A 16743-nucleotide genomic window follows, 5' to 3' on the forward strand; every position below is an offset into this window, starting at 1 on the left:
CTATAAGCTCTAGTGAAAAATATATTACTTTGATTTCTGCTTTTTTCAGCCTTGTCATTGTCACATTTGCTTACTTCTGTTTGGTCTCCATGATGAACATCTATTTGATAACAGAACCCTCCAGGGCTGAAGTCTGGAGGGGGAAGAGGAAGAAACAGTGAGGTGGCACTCCTGGATATATTATTGCCTGTGTGCTGGATGTGCTGTCCAGGATTTGGGGTCTGTTGGCTGAAGGTCATCTCTTTAGTTCTTGGTGAAACAGGAACTGTAGGGGGGCTCCTGCCCTGCAATGACCCTGATAGTGAATAGGTCTAGACCAGCAGAAACTCTGCTGTTCTTCCCTCTTCTTCCCTGAGCTGTTTGGCCCCAGTTTACTGAACAGCCACATGCCAAATACAGTTTTTCCTGTGATTTCCCTTGATATGACTTAGGAAAGTCATTTCCTCAACATGTGTTCTGGTTAATTGAATTTCTAAGGCGTGTTTCACCTGCAGCTGTGAATTTATTATTGACAGCTTCTGCTCATGGGAGCACTGAAAAGTTCAGCCTTCCAGGCCGACTAGACACACAGTTTCACTGCAGAGGGAATGATTCCACAGTGGATAGCAGTGCAGTGACTCACTTTGCATTCACAGAGACACTGAACAGCTCTTTCCCCTCTTCCCCAAATCAAAGCCTTCACTTTCAAATGTCATCACTGTCCCTTCAAGGCATCTTTCCAAATTTGTTGTGAGAAGGGTCAAAAAGATAGCACACATGGAGAAGCTTGGATGCATCACTTCTCTTTGTGTGCCATGTTTTGCCTCTTCCCCAGCACCTAAACAAAGATGCTTTTAAAGCCATTCTCTCTCTCTGTGTCTTTGGAAGAGCTGCAGCACCAACAAAGACCCTTGTATTGCCTCCATTGACACAGACTGTGATGTGTAAAAGGGAATCAGCTTGACAGCAGGGGAAGAAGCAGTCAGGCTGTTTAGAGGGAGAGTGTTTGTAAATCCTCAAGCATTATTAAGGGCATAGTGTACGGAGGAATGTAGGGCCCTTGATGCTCATTGAAGATTTGGCTTTGTTTTCCCAAAAATTTTGGTTGTGTTAGGGTATAGCTCTTTTGCTCCTTTTACCTCTTGTAATGACGGATTCAGCCTGTGAACTGGGAAGCAAAACGGAAAGCAACCAATTTAGAACTCCTGAACAACAACAAGCAACAATGAAGCACCCCAGGTGTGTTAAGTCTTTTTGGTAACACTGTATTATCCTTGAAGCACAGAGTGCACGCAGATACCTCAGTGTTCAAAATTGCTGTTACTGAGCTGTGTTTCTCAGTAAACATTTATCAGTGTTCTCCAATTAAAACACGGTTGTTATGTAGTAAATAGTAATTACTAAATACCTATACAGATGTTTGGATGGCAAATATAAAAAGTTCTAGATAAATAATTTTTCAGTGGACTTCTCTTCATAGCATCTGAGTTTTTCTATTGGTAGGAGTTGTCAGATAGGTGAACTCTGTAAAGTAGAAATAAATATGTTGTTTTAAACCTGCATCCTTTCAAAATTAAAATTTTTAAAGACGTAGCACTGTTGGCCTTGTGTAATAAACACACAGTAGTTAGCATTAAGCTATTGTCATCTTTATACTAATCTTTTATTTATTTCTCTTTTACTGATCAGAAAGGAGATTGTGTTTTGTTTGGGGCTTTTTTTCCCTTGCTCTTGTATTCCTTTTTTTTTTTTTTTTTACTATTTGATTTTCTGTGCTTTGTACCAAGACAGGTAACAAGATGTTACTCCTGTGTGTCCTCTGCTGCCGTTTATAATCAGAAGTGCTTTAGGTGATTGGAGAAGGGTTTCCATGCTTCCCCACAGGCATTGTGTCAATTTGGCTTGATGCTGGAGCCTGGCTGCTAAAGAAGCAGATCAAACTCAAGTGAGAGTTGTTACTTTTTCTGACTGTTTTGGGTAAGAAAAGTTTTAAAGGCAAAAAAACAAACCTCAACCCACCATAAGAGCAACAACTGAGCTATGTCATTTTTGGTAAGCATCCCTAACAACTTGCATGTGAATATCCAAAGCTGTGCCATCCAAGGCCTTTCTCACAGCCCTTGGGCATTGTGGTGTGAGCTGAAATGAATTGCAGCCAGAGGAAGGTTTACTATGGGATTCTCTGCTGCTCATTGTAATATGAAGTGCCCAAAGACAAATCTCTTGGGTGTTCTCTACATATCCTTTTGGCTCTCAGAAATGAAAGCAACTGGTACTTTTTGTGCTCTTACATTATTTTAGTTTCTTGTTGCCTGCATTTGTTGAGTTGCAGGTACATCCAGAGGCAATGACCTTGATCACTGCCTCTTGGGATGGTTTCATGGGCCACAGGCAATTTGGGGGTTTGACTAGTGGTTATGAGGTTAGGACTGCACACAGCTTTTTCATTTTTAAAATCCATAAACACCTTTTGGCTTCTCTCATTTTCTCTCACTTGGTGAGCGTGCAGTATCTTAGGAGAAGTCACAGTCAATCCCAGTTGACAGGAAAGAATTATATGTCAGAGCTGTGTTTTGTTTGGGTTTTCTCAGCTAAGCCAAGCCAGAGCATGTGGGTGTAGTTATGTAAACAGAAAAAGCTACTTGTATTTGATTTAATAGGTGAGTCCCACCGGATGCAAAAGAGGATTTTCCCTTGTGTGCATCTCCTTTGGAAGAAGCCACACTTTCTATCCAGGCTGGAAATAAACCTGCAATAAAATGCCAAAGCAGCTCTGATGGCTCACACAAATCGTCTCCACCAACCTCTCTGTAGATTTCTGAAACTCTCTGCACCATTTCTTGCACAAGTGGAAAGTGCCAAAGGGACAGATGTTGCCAATTTGAACTGTACAGGGGGAAGGCAAATATTGCTAAGCAACCGAGTGCTTGAGAGAATTTTTCGGAGAGGAGCCAAGGGAGTTATGCCTGGGAGCGCCTGCAGCTTCTCATGGCTCGGTGTGAGGAAAGAGATTAAAAGTTCTTTCCTGTCAGGGCTGACGCCGCCAGCACAAAAGACACCATAACCTATTGACACTGATTAGGGCTGACAAGGCAATGTATGAAAACAGGAAATCTGCCCTGCCATGTGGGCAGTAAGACATGTTCAGAGAGGTAAGTGCAGCACACGGCCGGTGCCAGGGTGGGGTCAGCAGCTGGCTTCAGGGGGCGAGGGGGAGCCCAGGCAGGCACCAGCCCTGTGAAGGCCAGGGGAGGCTGTGTCTGGGTCTGCCTGTCACATCTCACTGGCAGCAGTCGCTGAAGGATGGGCTGGCAGGGAGAGGGGAGTGTTCTCAGCGAGTCTTGCAATAATTGCAGGCTGCCTCGTGTAAATGGAGTTAACTTCTCCAGTTACTGAAGGATGAAAAAGCTTATAAACGAGGCAAGTCTTAAAACACCTCTGTGTGGTTGTGCACCTCCCTGGCCAAGCAGTACTTCATAGGTAAGTGCCAGCCTGGAGGTCTTTGCTTTGGTGGTCCCAAATGCCACTGGAGATGTTTCCTCAGAGCCTGTTTTGAGCCTTGCAATTATTTTTGCCATAGCCTCATGGTGTCTTATTCAAGAGATGTGCTGTTAGGAATGAAACACAAGATTTGTCTTCCATTGGTCATCTCATTAGCAATCTCCTAATGCTACTGGACTTTGATCTGATTCTTTGCTTTAAATGAGTGTAGGAAAATGTTTGGCATGTGCTTTGTGTTGTATTTCTTACTTCATGGGATTTTTTATTTTTTAGTGACTAACAGTGAGTCTCACTGGAAGTGGCATTTTGCAGCTTAAGGATGCTCCATAGGAATATGGATGAGCACAATGATGTGGGTTATGACAAGTCTGGTGCTTCTTGGGCACTGATGGCAGTGCTCTTGCCCCATGTGGGTGCTGCAGCAGGAAGGTGCCTCACTGAGGTATTGGTCAACTCTCTGGTTTTCAGTGAGCATCAGCATCAAGGGGAGAAGAGTTCCCCTGCTGTTTGTATGAGCTGGTACAGTCCTGCATGGAGAAGGGCTTCCCGATAGTCCTGGGTAGGGCATGAAATTGCCAATCCCCAAAGTCTGACTGCAGCCATATGGTAATCTTTGAAATGAAGTCAGCAAATAGTGATGTTCCTGCCCTGGCACACTGCTCAGTGCAGTCGGTTTTTATATGAGTTATGCCTCTCTTATTTGTTTCCTTGTGTCATTATTCTGTGCTTTGAAGTTTCAGGTCTCATTTTTCATTTTCTCTGATGTGTAACAATGTTGCTGTCTGAAATATCTTTAACATCCTTCTCCCTCCCAAGCTTTAGATGCCAGCTTTTATCTTCATAATGATGAGCATTTATTACTTAGGCAGTAATAAGACAATTCATTGTTTTAAGCCAGCAGAGTATTTTAAAACCCTATTGGAAAAGGTGATACTCCTAATATGTTTATCTCCTGCTTTCAGCACACCAATTTCTCTTCCAAACCAACTTTAACAGTGTTATATCTTCTTGCCAATTTGTTCCATTGGTCAAATGGTTCATAAATGTTATTAGATATTGAGATGCTCTTTTTTGCATATAGTCAGGGGTAGCAAACAGTGGGAGATGTGATCTTGAGAGTCCACTGTGCTCCAAGCAAAAAGAGAGGCTCTGCCACCAGCCCAGCTTCCTTTGCATGTTTCCAGCCACAGGGAGACAAACTACAGCTGACATCCCTTTGTGCTTGTTTCAGACCCAGCCAGGGCTGGATGTTGGAAAGTGTCCTATGCCCCCCCACCCCTCCACAACCACCTTAATCTAATAAAAGCCACTACAGCCTTATATGAGTCCCTCTTTTCCAGGATACTCAATTCAACTACTTTGGCCTTTCTGCCTGTTCTTCAGATGGAGATTTTCTGGAATCAAAGGAGGAAGGAACAAGGGTGATGTTTGCTTTGGCTGCTAAGGAAATAGAGCTCAATAGTACTTGGCTTGTGGACTAATTTTTAACCAGTTATGAAACTTGGCCTAAACTCCCATTACTTACAGAAACTCCAGTTTGAGTGACTTGTTCAAATGTGCACTTTCTTTTGAAGACAAATAGTGGCTTTTGCTATTCAGGAGATTACCATGTAGCTTAGGTGCCATAGTCAGAAATGTTATCTTGTCTGGTTTACTAAGCTTCACTAAGTCAAAAGAAAAAAACTGACCATTAAAAAAAATTCCAAAAAAATTACTTAAACTTTCCAGATTATTTTTTATTGCTTGAAGTTATAAAGAATAGCAACAACATAGCAATACTTATTTTTTTTTCCTTTTCTTGAGAGATGAGAGAATTCAGTTTCTGTAATAGCATAATTTTAAGAGAATCTTGAACTAGAGCCTTAATTCAAGTATTTGTTTTAATACACTATTGAATTGGAAGCACCCCCAAGGGGAGCAGTGAGTGAGCACTTACCCATGATTTTTAAGGTTAACTACTGTATGTGTTTGCAAGTATGTTTCTGTGTCTTTAGAACAAGCACACTGGTAGAGTAAATAAGCATTTTACAAACTTGTTGTAGAATGTGTTGAATAAGGAATCCCTTATTAACACTGTGGTGTCTATTTCTTTTAAAGCTTGTATTTATTTAACTTGGTGTAAGAACACTAGTTTTTTAAAATGTAAGTTATGCATGTTGGTTTGAATAGCAGTGACTAATGAAGAATGGTAAAGGTTTGGGAAGATATAGGGTGAATCCATGTAACAGGAGACAGTTATGTTAGATTCAAGTCCTACTCCTCATACAAGGAATACTTTGATTTTTTTCATCAGCCTGTCAGCTCACTGCTGTTCAGACCAAGTTGTAATTCAGACTTGGCTGAACACCATCTATTCTCTACAGGTGAAAGGTGTAGTATATTCAGCCTGAATGTTTTCACTTCAAGCAGGCATTTTACTGAAGGTGCTCTTGGGCTGTCCCATTGCTTGTCTCTTTGCAGTTTTGCTTTGTTGATCTGTGGCTGAGTGTGCTGAAGGAATGCCATCTGTGCTTTACCAGTGCAGAGGACATCCCTTGCCAGTGCAGGTCAGCTCCATTCCTGCCTCTCTTTGCCAATACAGTATTGATGTTGCCACAGTAATATTGCACATTTTTCCATAATGAAAGCAAGAGGAGAAGCAGTGTGGTATTTATTTTTCTGTTTGCTATGGTAGCAGTAACCCCTTGGGTATGTCCTACCCTTCCCTTAGACATTTCCTTAGACATTTCCTCAGAGCCTTCTGTGCTGCACATGTAGGGAAATGTCAGCTGGACAAGGATTTCATGTGAACCTGTTACAATGTAGAGATGTTGCCTGAGAGGACATAAAAAAGTCACAGTACACAAAGGTGTTGAGCCCTATCCATCATGTCTACAAATTATGAACCTGCCTGCTCACATCCCTGAGGTATTTGAAATTATTTGTGTATTTTGCCATCAGTTCTTGGGAACTTGATGCAAATATTGGCATCATTTGAGCAATTATGTATGAAGGAAATTATGGGCAGTGCAACAGTGATACAGAAAATCTGGAAATGTCTGTAGTCATCTCCAGTTTGCTTTCCCTAGGATTGAAAAAGATGGAGAGAGCTTTTCCTTAGGCAGTGGTTGGCTGGTGTCTTACTTCTTGTAATCATCTCTCCTTTTTTGGATTTTAATTACAAGCCATTCAGACAGTATGCTAAATAAGCAAAAAAGCCATTTCTTCCCTCCAAGTTACACAGACAAGGAAAGAAGGTGAACTGACCCTCCCTTATCCTCTCAGCATGGCTTTGTTTTCTGATAGCTTTTTGAGCATGGGAGGCTCGTGGCCTGTAGCCTTCTTATTACACCTGACTGGCAAGGATCACTTCTCAAATCCCAGCTGGGCAGGTTAGCTCAGCACCTCCTGCTTTGCTTGGCTGCAGATGCAAATTTCATGTGACAGCTCTGCAGTGTGTAAGCCTGGCCATAAAGAATTCCTGGGGCTTGGGGAACACCGTCTGCAGTCTTTAATGCAGAGTTTAGGCAATGATAAAAATGTCTTTTAAGGAACCTTACATTTTGAGTCATGGCAAAGGCAAGTGTCTTCCATGTGCAGATTTTAAATATTGTGGAATGGTTGTTCTAGGCACAGCATAAGCAAAGAAGGTTCTAGAAGGCTGTGTCCAGCCCTGGCCTCTGTTCCCACCTGGCAAACAAGCTCAGGGTGCTGTGAGCTTTTTGCTGAGTGCACAAAGCTGTTTGCTGAGGAGAGGATGAAAGTGTCTGCATGTGCTCAGCTGAGGAATAGCAAACATCTCCTGGGAGCAGACCATGTTAACCTCAGACAGTGCTTTTACAGCTGAAAGTATAAGTTAAACTACTTTCAAGTTAGGCTACTTTCAGTTACCTGATCACTCTGTTTAGCATACAAAATTGAAGAGTGACCAGGTGGACAGGACTTGTTTGGTTTCCCATTGTCTTTAGCAAGATAGGGAGCTTCCAAGAGATTATCCAATATTTGTCTTGGAGGATAACTTTCATCTGTGTAGACATGATAATGGTGATAATAATAAGGCACCTTGCTGTTAAAACCACAAAACACAAAATCTAGAAATAGATTTTTTTGCATTTAATTCAGTCATTAAACAATAGTGATAGTTGCCTCTGCAAGCAGAAGGATATCCTGCTATTTTTTAACCCACAGGTTAAGTTCCTTGGTTTGGAAGCTTTAAAAGATATTTCTTCCATTTCCATTAAGGTTTAAAAATAGCATGTGGGCTCTTTCTGAGTTAAGAACTTCATTTTCTTAGGGGAAGAGATACGATTCCTATCCTTTCAACACATGTGTTTTCTTCTCCTTTTCCTTTGGGAATGCTATCCTTAGATGTACTAACAAGCATCCCTTTATTAATGTCGCTCCCACTTGCCTTTTCCTTTGATGCACAGGTCCTGGTGACTGATGCCTTTCAGCTCCCCTCCAGGTTGTGTGATCTGTCCCAAGCAGCAGCAGCAGCAGCACAGAGCTATGTTGGGTGCTGGTGAGGGACTTGTGATGTTGCTCCAGGCTCCAGCCTGCCTCTTCAATTTGTTTCATTTCCCAAACTTTTATTGGCAGTGTTGGTAATGCAGGGAGGTGCTGAGGGTGCTTTCAAACAGCTGGGAGAGCCTGCATCTCCAAGTCTTCTCTACTGAGTCATTAAGAGGAGGTGCACCAAGTGCCAGCACTGCCATCATAAATCTAACTCAGCTTGTTTTCCAAGGGCAAAGGGTCTTTGGACAGGGAAAGCATTTCTGAGGGACAGAAGCAGTTAATTACCTGAGGTGATCCCCAGAACCACAGGATGCCTCTCACCACGAAAATCCCCAATTTTCCTTGATGTTCTTAACAAACACAGTTATTATTTTCTTATCTTTTGTTGTTTCAGCTGCAATGACCAGCTTTTTTCTGGAGTAGGCTAGAGTCAGGCTAGTCGAAATACTGTAAAAATGCATCTATGAGCATAAATTGCAATGAGGTGGTACTGGAAATGAGAAAATACCTGAAACAGTGGTTTGCTGCTCTCACTCAAATGCTTACATTGAGGGACTGTCGTGTATTCGTTCTGCAGGGAGCAAGGGGATGCAACCTCAGCCTTTTATGGACACAGTACTTAGAGATTCACATCAAGCAGGATTAAATTTTATTTGCTGGAGAGACTTTAAGGGCACAGTAGGTGAGAAAGTTTTTTGGAATCAAGAGTTCAGAACTAGGCTTTTTAGAGCTACTGTACAGATGGTATTGCAGAGGAGAGGTGCTCTTGCATGGAGGTTCTTTATCAGAACAACTTACTAGAGAGATAATCAGCCTTGGCTGGATTCCTGGTCTGCATTGCAATGTGCAGGTGATGCTGTGCTTAAATTTCATGCTTACTTTGTCTGGATTTCAGTTATATTATCATTAGGTGGAGGTTAACAAGAGATGCACAAATTTTTGCCAGCAGCTCAGGATTTGTAAGGAATCCTTCATTAAAACATATCAACAATCTGTTCCCCCAGGACATAACCCCCTTGGCTACTTCAGTCAAAGAAAGACAAAACAGCAATTTGTTTTTCTTACACCGCTTGAACACAAGGAGGCCTGAGTATTTATTTTTAGATTGAGCAAAATAATCCATCTCAGGGTTAGAAAAGCGTGTAAAATCTTTAAAGAATGTTTTATTTCCTGCAGGCACCCACGCAGGAGCAGGACAGTACAACCATTGTTTGCTGAGTATTTTGATGTAAAATGCTTAAATTGCCAGGATCGTTCAGTGTCAGCTGAAGAAAGCTCATGGGAATGGTTTGATTTGTTTTCAAACCTGCAACGACGGGTGGTGACAGGCTGTGGCTGCTGTCTTCACTTGGAGCTGGGCTGCTGAGTTGAGGTGTGGGCAGAAGCAGAAGAGAAGGTGGTGTGGTATTTTTTTAGTGGAATAGCTTTGGTGTTGCCGTGGAAAAGAGAGGAGTGGGCTCCAATGAGTTAAGAACTGTCCACAGGGAACTTGGCTGCAGGCAAACTGCTGGTGAAACCCTGGTGCCCACAGAGGACCTGAAATAGCACCTAGAGAAATTATTTTAGAAGGCTCCTGTGGACTCTGAGACTGGTAGACTGTAGTCCACAATGAAATCTTGTGACTTCAAGCAAGCAGCATAAACACAAATGAGAAAACAAATGCATTTATAGTGTAATTCTGAAGACTTTGACTGGATAAGGCAGAATCCTTCTGTACATTTCTGTGGTGCCTCAGCATGGTTTTAGTGTGCATACAGAAAAAAAAAGCATAAATAGGTTTTGTTTTTCATGGACTACAGAAGTGAAACTTAACACTGGAAGCAGTGTCAAGCAGATCTACTTTAGCGTTGCTTTGTTTTGCTGGAATTATTCCAGTCTCACTCCATTAGGTTGAAGAACTAGGTTGATGAGAGGGGAGACCCAGGATGTAATGCTTGTTTTTCTGCTCATTCTCCATTGCTTAACCCACCCATCTGGCTACCTGAAGCTGGCACAAAACTCAAACAAGTGCATCCCTAAATATTTCTTACAGCTGCTGCAGTGTGTGCTGCCTTTTCACTGCTTTCCACAAGGAGAATCTGATTTAAGGTTTTTATAAAATTTCAGTTTTCTTCGTGTTTTATTTTCTCCTTTTTTTTTTTTTTTTTTTTTTTTTTTTTTGTATTTTACCTTTAATTTGGGAGGGTTTTTTATTGTGGTTGTCATGTTTCTGTTGAAATTGAGTGAGTTTTCTTCTTCTGTGCCAAAAATGATGTGTCTTGTGGTAATTTCTCTTGTGAAAGTTAATCCTAGTCTTGGTCAACCTGCTGAGAAAATTGCTTTCCCTTCTCACAGATTTGTCGTTCTGTGACAGCAGTTTCCTGAATTTCCTGAAACAGCTCAAGCTGCTGTTAGAGGGACTCTGCTGCCAAATAGTACCTCTATGTTATTTTACAGTAGTGATGAAACCTCAGACAATATTCCCTGTAATAAAATGGCCTTTAAAATCTGTGGCTATAGTTTATGAAGTCAGTCATTAGGGATTAATAGAGATTTTAAACAAATGATGCCTATAAAGGTTTCATGACAGTAATGAAAGTCCCTTTTTGTTGTATGTTTCTGAAATGTTTTTGAAGTAATAGAAGAATAGCACCAGGAAAAATCTAAATATATACAAGTATTCCTACACTTGCCTATGAGGGAAGTGTGAAGCCAAGGAAGGGATGGTCTCATCCCCAAAATACAGTTTGTTTTGAAGTGTTTGCACACACTTCAGCCTGATTTGTTATTAACTTAATCCAAAGCTCACAGGCAACACTGGAAAGACTTACACTTGTAGGCTTTAGCTTAAACTCCACCTTTTTCCTCTTAAAACATTAATACTTTTTGCATATCAAAGGAAACAAACAAAACCCCAAATACCTACAATTTCTTAACATGAAAGAAATCGGAAGAGAATCTTGTGTTGACTACCTGTCTGCATCTTTATTACTCACACAATTTTGATGGCTTTGTTTGCTTTTCTTCCCTGTTTCCCTTGTGTTGTCACTTCTCCAGTGGTTTGCAAGGGTCTTTTTTATTGCAGCAGCTGCAACAGCAATGTTTTCCCAGGTTCACCCAAGGGGCTGTTGATGCCAGAGCTGAGAAGAGTTGTGTTTTCTTAGAAGAGTTGGGTGCTGATGGAGCTTTTGGGCTGAAAATGGAAGTGTGGTTTTATGCTCCAGGGAGCTGTTGTAGTTACTAAGTTTCACCAGGATGTGCTTCTAAACCAAGTAGTTTTCTATTGTTTCCAATTAATTTAGCTACAAGCAGTTAAAATATCCCTTATCCATAGTTCAGGGAATACAAGGCCATGGACTAAGCTAGTGCACATGAGAAAATACAGTGTTGTACATGGATTTTGTGTACTTTCCAGGGCACAGAAAATTTGCTGGTAGAAGAGCAAACTTTGGATTGCATGACAGGTTTTTGTGTTATTCTCATAATCTAAAATACCCACTTCATAAAGGTTTTTAAATTATTATTTTCAATTTGTGCAAATATTTGGTACAATATAAGAGGTGCTACAGATTTGTAAGATGAAAATAATTGTAGGACTTATGTTCTGTGGTATGGAACATTTAAATAGCCTTGGCAGAGAATCTGCTTGGTGTCTGGTGTTCCTCAGGATAATGTGTGAAAGTCTTTATGAATTTTCCTGTTTATGAATTCGTGTCGATCAACAATACTGTTTGAGCTTCAAGCTTTGGCAGCCTCTTTCAATTATTGGCAGAACATTATTGAATCCATCATCAGGATAAATAGAGGCTTGGTTAAAATATGCCTTGTCTCTTGTTGGCTGGGTCATTTTGGAAACATGCCCTGTGTGTGTCCATCTCACATCTGTCTATAGCACAGTGAGGATGGATTTTTAACTGCACAAAAATACGGGTGGAAGTTGCTTTGGAGAGTAAGTTGGCTTGCTATTGCTAGCGTGACTTGTGTGCAAGGAGGAGAGAACATCTAATATTCAAGATCTCCTCCTGCTCTGGCTGGCTGAGCACAGATGGGTGAAGTGAGGACAGGACAGTAGGTTTCAGTCTGATTTTTGTCCTGCCTGTTGTTTTCAAACTAAGCCTTTAACGCAGTCAAGTATGCAGTTTTGTGATCTTCATTGCATTCAAGTGGCAATGACTGTGCAATTGACATGAAAAAATAAATTTAAAACTAGGTACTCCTGTTCAAGTATAATAAAGCATAGTATTAAATGGGAAGCAGCTGCAAATGTGATTGTATTGTTTGTTTCTTTGGGTTTTTTTAGCATGAGAGCAGGCGACCTTGTCTGCTGATAGTTGCAGGGGCAGAAGCTCTCATTAGGAAACAAAGAAAACCTGACAGCACAATGAAGGGCATGGAACTCATAATTGGCTTTTCTCATTGTTGCTGCACCACTTGCTTGGGTTTTGTTGGTGCTAATAACTCAGTCTGAGATCAGGCAAAGAGCAATAGCTGGCATACTTGAGCTGTACACACAGACATTTCAGTTTTAATTAGGAGGAGACACCAGGCAGTGCACTCATGCTGTAGCTGCTCCTCTCCTACACTGCCTGGGTACCTGCAGCACCAGTCTCACTTAAGATGGAGAAACAAGGGGTTTGTTTGTGCACAGGATGTCAGGGGGCAGCTCCAAATGGGCTGTGACAGCAGAGGCTTGCAAATAGCAGGGATAAGCAGTTGGGTGGAAATTACTGAGATGAGAAGGAACAGAAAGGTCTGTGACACCTCAGTTTTTGCCTGAGAGGCAGTTCTGTATCCACTCCAGTTAATGTCTGCTTCCAGAGCTCCTGTCCCTGTCTGTGCTCACTCTGTGTGCTCTGACTGCCACTGGCCTTGTTTGAGCCCACACATCTCAGTGTGTCACATGGTGGCTTCTGAAATAATGCATGGCCAACTCCCTCTGGGAGGTGATTTTTTTGACATCTTGCTTGAAACTACTCTGCCACAGCCTCCTGATGAGGCAAGCTATTTAAAGACCAGGGAGAAAGCTTCAGCCCCCTGCTTCCACACATGAGAGCCATACTCCAAGCTCCACTTGGCACATGTGACAGAGTGGGATGAAAATGTGTGCTGTAATTTTTAATGGAATATCTTTTTTTAAAAGAAATAACCTTAGAAGCTCTCTAACCCCATCTTGATTATGAAAAAACACCCTCAAAACTTCTTATTCTTTGTAGTACCCACAGTCCACATATTATCGCTGCCAGTGGGGCATTTTTTTCCTGTGCCTGGTGGTTCCTTAGTTTAGTTTTAACTTGCTTTTTGGTTTATTATCTTATTCATTCCCTAACAGAGCAGTGCAAGGCTCAGGGTGTGAGCAGAGCTACGTGCTCATGAAAGTGTGTGGATTTTGGAATTGCTTGTGAGGAGGAGAACATGGAAGTATTTCTGAGAGTTTCGTCACACACTTGCTATGCAGTGTGAATTGAGTGTCTGTGCAGATTTTAAATTGTTTTCTAAATTAAGAGCTCCCTCTCTTCCTTTGTGGGTATGTGCACCTGTGCATTTCTGCATGCCTGTTGTAGTAAAGACAGAATAATTCCTCAAGTAACTTCTACGGGTTCTTACGTTTGTGTAGATGCTTGAAATTATTTTGGCCTGAAGTCCTTTTCAGTTCATGATCAAAGTAGTAATGAATCCTTCAGTGGCTGTTTTCCTTTTTTTTTTACTTTCAAATCAGTATTCTTATTAATATTATTAGTAATTAAATTAGTATTATAGCTGCAGGAACTAGCTGTTATTGAAGCACAGCATCAGTTTGGATGGGAGTACTGGCTCTAAAAAGCCACACCAAACCCAGCAAGCCAAAATTTCTGGATGTCCCACGAGTGTGTTTGACCTTGATCATCAAAATATTCTGTAAGCGGAGTTTGGAGGTGCCTGTGTCATCCCCAAACTGAAAGAGTGTCAGACAGCAAATATGCACCAGGCTTAACTGGAGTTGTCTGTGGGGAGCATGTTACAGTGTTCCCAGGAAAGGCTGTAGAAGTGCTAGCAGGGATAGAGAGCAATGTGGAGTATTTGATCTCCCACACCCACTTCTCAGTGGAGCTGAGCTCCTTTCAGGGATTTCTTTGCCTTTATGGCTTTGTAACTCTTCCTGCAGCAGCATGGTATTTCGCCTTTCCCCTAAACTCTTCTCTTAAAGCTGGCAAGGATATCCCTTGCTGCTGGGTGGTAATTGTGGTTTAATGGTGGTTTAGTGATTTAACAAGCTGAAGCACAGCCAAGATGTGACTTGAAGGAAAAAATAAACAAAAAAACCAACAAACAGAAGGGGAGAAAAATACTCAGGATGCAGAATGCAGAAAAGTCCACCTCCTTCAGGCACTGGATTCATAGCTTTGTAAAAGATGAAGTGTCCTCGGTCACTGGAGCTGGGATGGAGGCACAGGGGCAGTCACAGTCCTACCTGAGAGTACAACCCCTGTGCAGTCAGCTGACTGACCAGTTTTGGTGTGGTTTTGACCCTGTGCACATCTCAAACAATCTGTGATTGTGATCTCTAGAGCCATCATTTCACCATGTATTTGATAATGGTGTGCTAAAAATGCCAGCGAGGACAGAGGTCCTTATTCTGCTGATGCAGACTGTGTGGTGCTTGTTCAGTGTCATGTGTTTGTTTTCCTTTAAATTTTGTGCCATGAGGAAGAAAGTAGTTCCTGCTGAGCCCCTGGACCTGTGAAGAACCAGTCACTGAACCCTTGGGGGTTACGATAAATCCTCCTGACAACTGAACTTTAAATACTCTGTGTATGTAAACCTGTATCAATGTCAAAGTCTTTTCTGGCTCATCAGAAAGAACACAGGAAGGGGGAATATGGGTTGTTTGGCAAAGATAAGAGAGGTCCAGACTAGCTTATTCTCTTCTTCAGACTTATTCTCAGGCATTCCACTTTTATCATCACTTATCACCTCATAAAACTTTAGTTTCTGAAATGGGTCAAGTAAACTGATTTTGGTTTGTTGTAATCAATCCATTATAGAGAGAGTTTTGAAATACTTAATCCAAGCAAGATCTTAATTTCTTGCCAGTTTTGCAGGAAGGTTTTTTTCTGTGGGGCTGTCATGGGATATCTCAGGAGTTTCTGAAGCATTTTGCACAGGGAGATGCAAAAGAATGTGTCTGCCATTCACCCCTTACTGAATTAAGAAGTAAATTAGGCTGAGCTACCAGGCTAAGCCTGCTGAGAAGAAGAGGAGTAAAAGGGGTGTCTTTTTTGGCAGTGTGAGTTATGAAACATTCCAGCCTCTTGCCATGTGGTAGTTCCTTGCTGTTTGCCCTCCCTGTCCCCTCCTCCTGTCTGCTCTGGGACACATCTGCAGGCATTGCTTCCATTGGTGTGACTAATCTGGCCGTGCCTCAGCTTTCATTTGTTTGGTGAGTAAGGTCAGAAGCAGCTCTCCACATGTGATTTTCTGAAGAAATTCAAGGCTTTGTCAAATGAGCAGTGCTTAAATGAGAGCTTTATGTAGCCTCAGATAAATGGGGTTGCAAGGAAAAGGCATTCCTCATCTCCTCTCCTTCCAATGTAAATAGTGCAGCATGTGGGAAACAGATGAGTGGACTTCCTGTGAAAGGCCAAAGATGATAATTTTGAACTTTATTGAAGTGTTTGCATTGCTCTTTACTTTTTTCTGGGGAAGATCCTTCTGGTTGAGCACTGTAGCTCACTGCCAGCTTCCTTGAAAATGAATCCCTTTCAGCAACTACGCTGATGGACTGGGCACTTCCATAGAATTTCTTCTTCATAGACAAGAAACTGATCTGGCATGCATTTTGCTTGTTACAACTACTCAGCTCTTTGGTTGTTTTCTGTTTCAGCCTCCTTTACTGATACCAGTTAGGAAAGGGCATGTAAATGACAGATATTTTCAAAACACATGCCTTGTTAGTAGATGAGAAGCTGATCTGTGGAAGGGAACTGGTATTCCCACTGGGCTGGGATACATCAGTGTGTGAAAGCACACATACAGTCCTAGAAGGAATATGTTGGAAGACCTTGCTCTTAAAATTCAGAACTGATCTTTTTTAGTATTAAGTGATTGACTGTCAGATCTCTTCAGGCAGTTGTGTCAGCTCAGCAGCTTTAGATAAGTTATTGGTAGTATCAGCAGAATGTTTGTTCCTTTATCAGGTACTTTACCAGGTCTACCACATCTTCATCTCACTATCAGGATGTTTAACTTTGGGATTGGTGAGTCAGTCTGGTTTCAGAAAGCTCTGTGATGCCCCCTTTTCCATTTACCACCAGTAGCTTTGCAAATACCATTTGCCATTGGTGGCATTGTTTGAGTAGTTTTACCCAATTCCAGGCAGAATGTCCTGGTGGAATCTCCAGTCGTCTCTGCCTCGTCTCAAGGACTTGGAAACAAGAGGCATTTTAGAAGTGCATTATTAACTGCCCTTCTGATGGGGACTTTAATCCTTACTAGCATTTTATTACTAATGGACTTACACTAAATTTATTGAGCTGTTGGTAAGCAAATGTTCACTGAGTGTATGCCTTTCTCGTGAAAGTTGGTAAAAAACCCAAACAAACTCATGTTGCTTCCCTCTTTCTTGTTACAGCAAACCAACCCCATTGATGTGCAGTCCATTGAAGAAATTTTGAGGGTAGGTACTGTTAAATAATAGATCTCTGTGTTTGCTTAGATTTTGCATGCCTTAAGGTAATGGTTGGGGAAAAAAATACCTCTCTGCTTCTGCTCACTCAGCAGATGTAGCTGTCACTAGTTTTAGGGTGTGTTGAG

General features: G+C 41.7%; 1 protein-coding gene across 2 annotated transcripts in view; it reads left to right on the forward strand.

Moving 5' to 3' along the window:
* AFF1 (ALF transcription elongation factor 1) overlaps positions 1 to 16743 on the forward strand; it is a 67188-nt gene that overhangs the window by 26230 nt on the left and 24215 nt on the right. For both annotated transcript variants that reach the window (XM_079307231.1, XM_079307232.1), the window contains exon 4: positions 16562 to 16606. In XM_079307231.1, the coding sequence (XP_079163357.1) occupies positions 16562 to 16606 (45 nt within the window). The remainder of the gene's footprint in view (positions 1 to 16561; positions 16607 to 16743) is intronic.

This window comes from Erithacus rubecula (assembly GCF_903797595.1).
Source record: "Erithacus rubecula genome assembly, chromosome: 5".
Classification (NCBI taxonomy): Eukaryota; Metazoa; Chordata; class Aves; order Passeriformes; family Muscicapidae; genus Erithacus; species Erithacus rubecula.